The sequence below is a fragment of the Lactuca virosa genome, chromosome 3 (genome assembly GCF_052849685.1).
Source record: "Lactuca virosa cultivar CGN04683 chromosome 3, Lactuca_virosa_CGN04683_v6, whole genome shotgun sequence".
Classification (NCBI taxonomy): Eukaryota; Viridiplantae; Streptophyta; class Magnoliopsida; order Asterales; family Asteraceae; genus Lactuca; species Lactuca virosa.
Window position 1 is genome coordinate 116492615 of NC_136428.1, and position 9777 is coordinate 116502391.

General features: G+C 43.0%; 1 protein-coding gene across 1 annotated transcript; it reads left to right on the top strand.

The window, feature by feature from the left end:
• The first annotated feature begins 2025 nt into the window (after positions 1-2025).
• Positions 2026-5222, top strand: LOC145163955 (uncharacterized). Its single transcript, XM_079082687.1, has 4 exons — positions 2026-2128; positions 3221-4801; positions 4919-5097; positions 5214-5222. The coding sequence occupies exons 1-4, from the start codon at positions 2026-2028 to the stop codon at positions 5220-5222; spliced, it is 1872 nt and encodes a 623-aa protein (XP_078938813.1).
• Positions 5223-9777: the final 4555 nt, after the last annotated feature.

Below are 9777 nucleotides of genomic sequence, written 5' to 3' on the forward strand. Positions count from 1 at the left end.
AATAGATACTCGAGGTGAAAACAAATACTCGTTATGAAGAGGCTTTTCGATCGGCATCGGAGGTAGAGCACTCGTTCGTTCTCATCACAGATTATCACCCCCATCAACCATCTTCGTGTACCCTATCACCATCACTCGTTCGTTCTTGCTTCGTTTTTTTTGAAATCGAGATTTGATAGCTTTATTTTATTTACTTTTTTTTATAGTTTATTTTAGCATATTTCATTCACAATTTAGATAATTTCCATGCATATTTTCCTTTTTGTTATTTTATGACCACTTTCGGGTTCTTTTGAGTTTTGTGAGCTTAATTACAGATTTTAAGGAGACTAGCGGAGCGGGATCTTTTGGAAAGCAATTGGACTTGGAGGACAACGAGGATTTTAGGCTTGATGGCTATAGAGGTGATGCATGGAGTGGGATTGTCAATTATTTGAAGGGTTGGAAGAATTAAACTTTAAATTTGAAAGCCACGGGAGAATTCTTGAGTGTGCAAGATCAATGTTTAGGAATTTGCGGAAGTTTTGAGTGATGTGGAGAGACAAATTGGGCTCAAATTGAAGAAATATTGAAGAGAAATGGGCTAGAAGCAGATTGGATTCGAACTGGGCCCATGGATTAGCTGTGGGGGCCCAAGACTTGAAGAAGCCCAAAAATTTCCGTCGAAGTCACGCGGCCCGCGTGGATTCCTGACAAGGGCAATTTCGGGATTTTACTTAGAGCTCTATATTGGGAAGGTTGGTGTGCCTCTTTAGCATAATCTTTGAGGTCCGATTTTGATACTTTCTCTCTGGAGTTTGGAGCATTTTTTGAAGGCCAAGAACCCTCAAGAACTTCACCATTTCATCTCTTAATTTTTGCTAAATGTTTGGTACAATCTTAACTAACTTTGTTTCCTTGAGTTTAGTCATGCTTGGCTAAACTAATCTTGGTTGACTTTTGTTGAATCCTTTGAACTTTTGTTGAATATTGAAGAATCCATGAATTTGTGTTTGAATCTTTATGAAAATGTTTTGTGTTTTAACATCTTATCATTACTTGCATGTTTTTATTCATGAGTTTAAATGTGTTTGTGGTGATTAGTTGGCTAATTTCTTGATTAAGTAAAGGATCTTCAAATTAGCAAGCAACAAGTGATTCTTGTGTTAGTTTTACTTCACACAATCATAAAAACATTTTCTCCAACATGGTGGTGAAAGCATTTGACCCCTCTTGGATTTGGTGATTTTTTTGGTTCTTAATGCTAGTTGACTTTCACTAATTACATGCTTAATGGAATTAGTGACTTTAACTAAGGAAATTGTTATGAGCTTCTCTAACCATTTCAACAATTAAGAAAAGTCTAGGTAATCTCAAGCTCCTTGGATTACTATAGCCAAATTAAGGGTTTAAAACAAGTATTGCACCATTTGATTCTAATGATATGTTCATCAAAAGTCAAAGTGAGGAACCTTAAGTCAACCATCCTTCTCTTATTGATTTTACATCAAACTCTTATTTTTGTTGAAATTGTCTATTTAAATCTTAGTTAATTCTAGTTTGTTTCAAGTATTTCAAAACACCAAAACCCCCAGTTTTAATTTATTGTCATTTTCCAATAATTTTAAAAAGAGATTTTTCATAGAGTTATTAAATTGAACCAATCCCCGTGGATTCGATCCCTTTACCACTATACACTATTTTAGTGTGTAATAATTAGGGTTATTAATTTTGTTGGCCTCGACAACCACCAAATTTTGGCGCCGTTGCCGGGGACTGGTTTATTTTTAATCAATTTGTTTCTCTATGCCCAGATCTCAGCGTACAGGTGACTTGATTTACAACCCAGAAATTGAAAAAGAAGCAAGGCGTTTGGCGAAGGAAAAACGAATTGAACGTGGTCAAACTTCTAATCCTCACGGGGATCCGGAGGTTGAACCCGCTTCATCAAGCGATACGGAACCCGATTCTAGTCCCGACCCTCGCCAAGAAATTCCCGAAACACCACCTCTACAACAAAATCCACCCATTATTGAACCAATTGCAATGACGGACGGAGGAGAAGTTCCCGAAAGAACTTTGAGGCAAATGATGGAAACCGATGTTACACAAACTCCAACCGGCATCAATTACCCGGTTTTGGAAGGAGGTTCGGAATTGAAGTCAAGTTTAGTCCATCACCTCCCGATTTTTCATGGATTGGAGAACGAAGACCCGCATAAGCACTTGAAGATGTTCCACATTATTTGCACTAGTATGAAGCCACAAGGGTCAACCGATGACCAAATCAAGCTAAGGGCATTCCCCTTTTCATTGGCCGATAGAGCAAAAGATTGGTTATTCTATCTTCCCCCGGGGTCAATCAACTCATGGACCGACATGGCAAGAGCTTTTCTTGATAAGTTCTATCCCGCTTCAAGAGTCTCAAGTCTTAGAAATGAGATTTGTGGAATCCGCCAAGGTCAAAATGAGACTTTTCATGATTATTGGGAGAGGTTCAACAACTGGTGCTATAGTTGCCCACAACACCAAATTCCGGAACAACTCCTCATTCAACACTTCTATGAGGGATTGTTGCCAATGGAGAGAAGACTAGTCGATGCCTCAAGTGGTGGTGATGTCTTTAGTAAAACTCCACAACAAACAAGACAACTTTTCAACACCATAGCCGCAAATTCCCAACACTTTGGCCCGCGCCAAGATATGAAGAGAGAAACTCAACAAAAAGTCAATGAGGTGGGAACATCAAGCCTCGAGTCTCAAATCAAAGATCTAACTTCCGTTGTCCAAAAGCTAGCCATGGGACAAACTCCACAAGTGATGGTTTGTGGAATATGTGCAACAATGGGACATCCTACGGATATGTGTCCCATTCTCCAAGAAGATGTGGAACATGTAAATGCCACGGGAGAGTTCCAAAACTATCATAACAAGCCATCCGGTTACCAAAATGCATATAATTCAAGTTGGAAGCCAAATCCCAACATGAACTACAACCCAAGACCATTGCCTCAAAATGCATTGGTTAGACCATCCTATCCACCACCACAACCTCACTACCAACATCCACAACCACACTATCAATCCAAACCACACCCTCCACATCACCAACAACCTCCTCAATCCCAACCAAGTAGCTCCGGAATGTCTCTTGAAGACATTATCAAATCCTTAGCCACTAGTACCCAACAATTCCAAAAAGAGACAAGAACTAGTATCGCCAACCTTGAAGCACAAATAGGAGATATAGTTACATCCATAAGCAAGTTGGAGTCCCGTGGGAAATTGCCTTCTCAAACCGAAAAGAACCCAAATGTCAATGTGGTGGCCTTGAGAAGTGGCAAACAAGCCGGAGAGAGTAGTTCAAAGAAGAAGCCAAGAGATGAAGAGGAAGAAATAGAAGTTATTCCCGTTGAAGAACCTATAGTCAAGAACGATGCACAAGCCGGAGTTCCAAAGAAGACTACCCCTCTAGTAAGACCCATAGCCACTCAACCGCCATTCCCCTCCCGACTTGCGACTTCGAAAAAGAACATGGAGGAGAAAGAGATTTTGGACACCTTTCGAAAGGTGGAAGTAAACATCCCTCTACTTGATGCAATCAAGCAAATCCCGAGATATGCAAAGTTTTTGAAAGAACTTTGTACCAACAAGAGGAAGTTGAAGGGGAATGAGAAAATTTTGATGAATGAAAACGCATCCGCGGTTTTACAAAGGAAACATCCACCCAAATGCAAAGATCCCGGAATGTTCACGGTTCCTTGCAAGATTGGAGATGTCACTTTTAGTAGTGCTATGCTTGATCTTGGTGCCTCTATCAATGTCATGCCCTATTCGGTGTATGAATCATTGAATGTCGGACCTTTAAGTGAAACCGGTGTCATAATCTCTCTTGCGGATAAATCAAGTGTCTTTCCTAGAGGTGTTTTGGAAGATGTCCTAGTGCAAGTGAACCAATTGGTCTTCCCGGCGGATTTCTATGTGATTGATCTAGATGAGCAAGTGTCCTCCAAATCGGCTTTAATCTTGCTTGGGAGATCGTTTTTGAAAACGGCTAGAACAAAGATTGATGTATATGCGGGAAGTTTGACAATGGAGTTTGATGGTGAAGCAATAAGCTTTAATATCTATGATGCTATGAGATATCCTAGTGACGTTTCATCTATGTACTTTGTAGATGTTGTTGAGCCACTGACCCAAGAATTGTTCGAGTTGTCTAATGGCGATGTGTTGGAAATGATTTTAAGCAAAGGATTTGATTTTGGGAAGCTAGTCGAGCAATTAAAGTTTTATTCCTTGGATCCGGAGGTTGAGAAGTTGGTCAATAATTTAGAGGTGAAGAAATCCACAAGATTTGATGTCAAGCAAATTGAGCTGACCCCAACCCATACGAAGTTGTCTCCATCCCTTGTTCAACCACCCGAATTGGAATTAAAGGTCCTACCTCAACATTTGAAGTATGCTTACTTGGGCAAGAATGAGACTCTTCCGGTTATCATTTCGACTCATCTAACCGAATTTGAGGAAGAGCAACTCCTCAAGGTGTTGAAGGAACACAAGGAAGCCATGGGTTGGACGATTGCGGATATCAAAGGTTTGAGTCCCTCCACTTGTATGCACAAAATCTTGATGGAGGATGTATGCAAGCCGAGTCGGGATGCGCAAAGAAGGTTGAACCCGCCTATGATGGAAGTTGTAAAGAAAGAGATTTTGAAGCTACTTGATGCGGGGATGATCTATCTAATCTCGGATAGCAAATGGGTGAGCCCGGTGCAAGTCGTTCCCAAGAAGACGGGAATCACGGTGGTCGAGAACAACAAAGGTATGATGGTCCCCACCCGTGTGCAAAACGGGTGGAGAGTATGTATTGACTACCGCAAACTCAATGCAAGCACAAGAAAGGATCATTTTCCATTGTCTTTCATCGACCAAATGTTAGAAAGGTTGGCCGGGAAATCTCACTATTGTTGTCTAGACGGGTACTCCGGTTTTCACCAAATCCCGGTGGCACCGGAAGACCAAGAAAAGACAACATTTACATGTCCATTTGGCACTTTCGCATACCGGAGAATGCCATTTGGATTGTGTAACGCCCCAGCCACTTTCCAACGTTGCATGGTTAGTATCTTTTCCGAATATGTCGAAAACATAATTGAGGTTTTTATGGATGACTTTACGGTATATGGGAACTCGTTTCAAGAATGTTTGACCAATCTCACCAAAATTTTGAAAAGATGCATTGAAACAAATTTGGTTTTAAACTTTGAGAAATGTCATTTCATGGTGAGTCAAGGTCTCATTTTGGGTCACATTGTGTCTGAAAAAGGAATTGAGGTAGATAAGGCCAAGATCGATGTTATTCAAAGCTTACCTTACCCGACTTGTGTTCGGGAAGTTCGTTCTTTTTTGGGCCATGCAGGTTTCTACCGACGATTCATCAAGGACTTTTCAAAGATAACAAGACCAATGTGCCAACTCTTGCAAAAGGAGACCGATTTCGAGTTCAATGAGGCGTGCAAAGAAACTTTCGACAAGCTCAAGGAATTGCTTACATCCGCCCCCATCATACAACCACCGAATTGGGATCTCCCTTTCGAGATCATGTGTGATGCAAGCAATTATGCTATCGGCGCCGTTTTGGGTCAAAAGAATGGAAGAGCCTCCCACGTGATCTATTATGCATCAAGGACACTAGACAATGCTCAAAGCAACTACTCTACCACGGAGAAGGAGCTATTAGCCATAGTGTTCGCTTTGGAGAAGTTTCGACAATACCTACTTGGCACGAAAGTTATAGTGTATTCGGATCATGCGGCTCTCAAGTACTTGATGACAAAGAAAGATGCAAAGCCAAGACTCATCCGGTGGATCTTATTATTGCAAGAATTTGATTTGGAAATCCGAGACAAAAGTGGATGCGAGAACCTTGTTGCCGACCACTTAAGCCGGATCACTTCAAATGAAACTCCTCTCCCTTTGCGGGACGAGTTTCCGGATGAGCATCTCTTTTCCCTTATTCAATCTACTCCTTGGTATGCTGATATCGTTAACTTTTTGGTCACAAAAAGGTATCCCGACACATTCTCACGTGCTCAAAAAGACAAGCTCAAAAGTGATGAAAAATACTATGTGTGGGATGAGCCTTATTTGTGGAAACATTGTCCTGATCAAATCATTAGGCGATGTGTACCCCAACAAGAGCATCAATCCATTTTACAATTTTTTCATGAATTTGCTTGTGGGGGACACTTCGGACCTAGCCGAACTTTGAGAAAGGTTCTTGAATGTGGATTATTTTGGCCAACCATGTCACGCGATTGTTATATGTTTTGTAAAAGCTGTGAACGGTGCCAAAGGACGGGAAACATTTCACAAAAAAATCAAATGCCACAAAATCCAATCCATGTTTGTGAAAATTTTGATGTATGGGGGATTGATTTTATGGGCCCATTTCCCGTCTCGTTTGGCAACGTTTACATATTGCTCGCGGTTGACTATGTCTCTAAATGGGTTGAGGCCAAAGCCACAAGATCGGATGATGCCAAAACAGTTATCGAATTTTTAAAATCTAATGTCTTTGTGAGATTTGGTGTGCCTAGGGCTTTGATTAGCGATAGAGGGACGCATTTTTGCAATAAGATGATGGAGGCCTTGCTGAAAAAGTACAACGTGACCCATCGTGTCTCTACCGCCTACCACCCTCAAACGAACGGTCAAGCGGAAGTCTCAAATCGTGAGGTGAAGAGTATTTTAGAGAAAACAGTGAATCCGACAAGGAAATATTGGAGTTTAAGGCTTGATGATGCCTTATGGGCCTATCGGACCGCTTACAAGACCCCGATAGGAATGTCACCCTTTAGGTTGGTTTTCGGAAAGTCATGTCATCTACCCGTCGAATTAGAGCACCGTGCATTTTGGGCGGTCAAGCAATGTAATTACAATATTGATGAGGCGGGGAGACATAGGAAGCTTCAACTCCAAGAGCTGGAAGAATTGAGAAACGACTCCTATGAAAACACAAGGATTTATAAGGAGAAGACGAAGCTCTTCCACGACAAGTCCATCACCCGGAAGCATTTTGAACCGGGGCATAGGGTCTTACTTTACCATTCACGATTGAAGTTATTTCCAGGCAAGCTAAGGTCAAGATGGATTGGACCTTTTGTTGTGATAAAGACTTTTGACCATGGGGCGGTGGAAATCCAAAGTGAAGAAACGGGACAAATCTTCAAAGTCAATGGGCACCGATTGAAGCCATTCTATGAAGGTTTTAATGCAAATGCTCTTGAAATCATCAATTTGGATGTCCCGGTGTGTTGAATCAAGCTAGAAGGACGTCTCGCCAAAGACGTTAATGAAGGGCATTTTTGGAAAGCATTATGCTTTCACTTTTTCCGGATCCAAATAAATCATTTTTCAACGCGTTTTCGGGATTTTGAAAAAATAAATTTTTGAAAGGTTTCACCTTTCACTCCCCGTTTTGTTCCCAATTTTGTCAAAATTTTTGAAACCGGGCCTTATGGGGATCGTTTTGGCTTATGAAAAAAAAAATCATTTTTGAAGTGCAGGAATGACCCGCGGCCCGCGTGGCTTGGCGGCTTAATGTTTGCGCGGCCCGCGTAGATCAAGGATCAGATAGAGTACAGCACCCGCGGCCAGCCCGCGGCCCGAGTCCTACCCGCGTGAAAGATCAGAGAATTCAGAAGTTTTTCAGCAGCTAGATGCGGCCAGCACGCGGCCCGAGCCTTACCCGCGTGGGTGTTCGAGCACTTAGCAATTTTTTGGGCCATTCAGTTCCCGCGGCCGGCACGCGGCCCGCGCCCTGCCCGCGTGGTTGGTCGAATGACTGATTCTTTTGAGCTGTTGACTGCTTTGACTTTTGTTGACTAAGGGGTTTAATGAGTTGACCAACATTAACCGGGTTTGACCTTTCTTGACCATGTATTAAACATCTCCAGCACTCATCTTCTTCATTCTAACCTAACAAATTCCACCATTTACTCTCAAGAACACCATAACCCACTCCTCACAAAAATCCATTTTCCCGGAGTTCTACCGGTCGGAATCTCGCGAGACTGCCGCCATTCTTCGCCATTTTTCATCCTCTACAAACCCCACCCAAATTCCGGTCCGATCTGTGGCCGGAATTCCGGGCGCCACCACCACCCACCACCACCTTCTTTCGCATTTTCCAACCAACTCCGGCCACCATTGGAGATTCCGAGCACGAGGTTTTGTTTCTCTCATCAAGGGCTTTCTAACCATACCCATCTTTTCCCAAAAACTCACGAAAAATTTCCGACCAATTCGGGTGCCGCCACTCTAGTCGCCGGAAAGTCATCTTGAAGCTCGTTTGTGGGGTTGTTTTAGCGATTAAAGCGTCAAATACGGAGCAAAAATTGTAAGCTTGGGGTGTGTCTTGACGAAATATTTTTGGTGGCACTTATTCATCCCGGGTCTAAGAAAATTGGGTACTTTCATTCCTTTATCTTGATTATTTGCATCTTGATTACCCATTAGTTGTTGGAATTGTGTGGTCTTTGGTGTCATTTGAAGATTATTGTTGATAAAATTTTGTCCCGGATAATGTCTAAACGTGCCAAAACGGGGACGGGAGCTACTTCCTCTAAAGGTGGATCAAAAGGAAAATCGAAGGATCCCCCGTTTCGTTTGTTGAATCGCGAGGACCGCAAAACATATGATTTTCTCGTTTCGAACAAACGTCAAGTCAAGTCAACAAAATTCCTCCATAGGGAATCTTTTGCTAGTCTTGGGGTACTCGATGGAGTCCAAGCGTTATTTAACAATATTGGATGGGGCCAATTCCTCTATAACCGCGCCGCCACCTATGTTGAACCAACCTTGGAATTTCTCGCCACATTCAATCCCGGAGAGGAAGGCGAAACCGTCACCTTCCAAATGCTCGGCGAGAAGCGATCCCTACCATATCGGGTGGTGAACGCCCTGATGGGCACTCCAGTGGACAATCTATATCACCAACAAGACCCATGGCCTGGAAACTTCAATGAGCATCACTTTTGGCAGCAAATTACCAACGAGCCACAATACTCATCGTCTTCGTCAAAGGCCTCCTCCATAATTCACCCATGTTTGCGCCTAGCGCATCGAGTACTCACATGCACCATTTTTGCCTGCTCCGAAGTGGGACAAATTTCAAAGGCGAAATTATTTTTTCTTTGGTGCATGACTCGTGAGAATGGTTCGCGACCGGATTTTGCCTCCTTTTTCTTCACCAAATGTTACAACCTCACAACTATGGACAAAGGAGACATTTTCATTGGGGGATTGATCACCCTCATTGCATCTCGGCCACCGCTTCAACTTCATCTCTCCACTCTTCCATTCGAGAAGGCTTCCGGCCCCTCTAGCCTTGACGGCCACACACTCCGCCGAATGCAACTCGTCCGGGATTCGGTCGTTGGTCCCATGTGGATTCTTGACAACCAACCATAACTCATTCTTCCCCACGAGTATATAGGGAGTTTCGACCCAACTGACCCCGATCAATGGATCATTCCATCCGATTACCCTCCTCCTATAGATGATGAAGATGGCCAGTTTCAGCCTCCACAGCATTTTGCCGAGCCTCAATATCAGCCGCAGCAGCAGGGGGGACACGAAGTCCCACCATATTTACCCCCTACGTTCTTTGACCAATTCGCCACAATGTTCTCCACGGTGCAGCGTATCGACACCCAAACGCAAGAGAACACGAGAGCCATCCAAGATGTGGTGACCCGTGTTGATCGATTGGAGCAGTCCTTCCCGCCCACTTCC

What these genes read in the sequence shown, in the direction of transcription:
- LOC145163955 (XM_079082687.1), top strand. Translation starts at nt 2,026, where the DNA reads ATGACGGACGGAGGAGAAGTTCCCGAAAGAACTTTGAGGCAAATGATG. An exon ending in TTACCCGGTTTTGGAAGGAG is followed by an intron (nt 2,129 to 3,220) that starts GTTCGGAATTGA and finishes AAGCACAAATAG; the next exon opens with GAGATATAGTTACATCCATA. An exon ending in GGTGGTCGAGAACAACAAAG is followed by an intron (nt 4,802 to 4,918) that starts GTATGATGGTCC and finishes ACCAAATGTTAG; the next exon opens with AAAGGTTGGCCGGGAAATCT.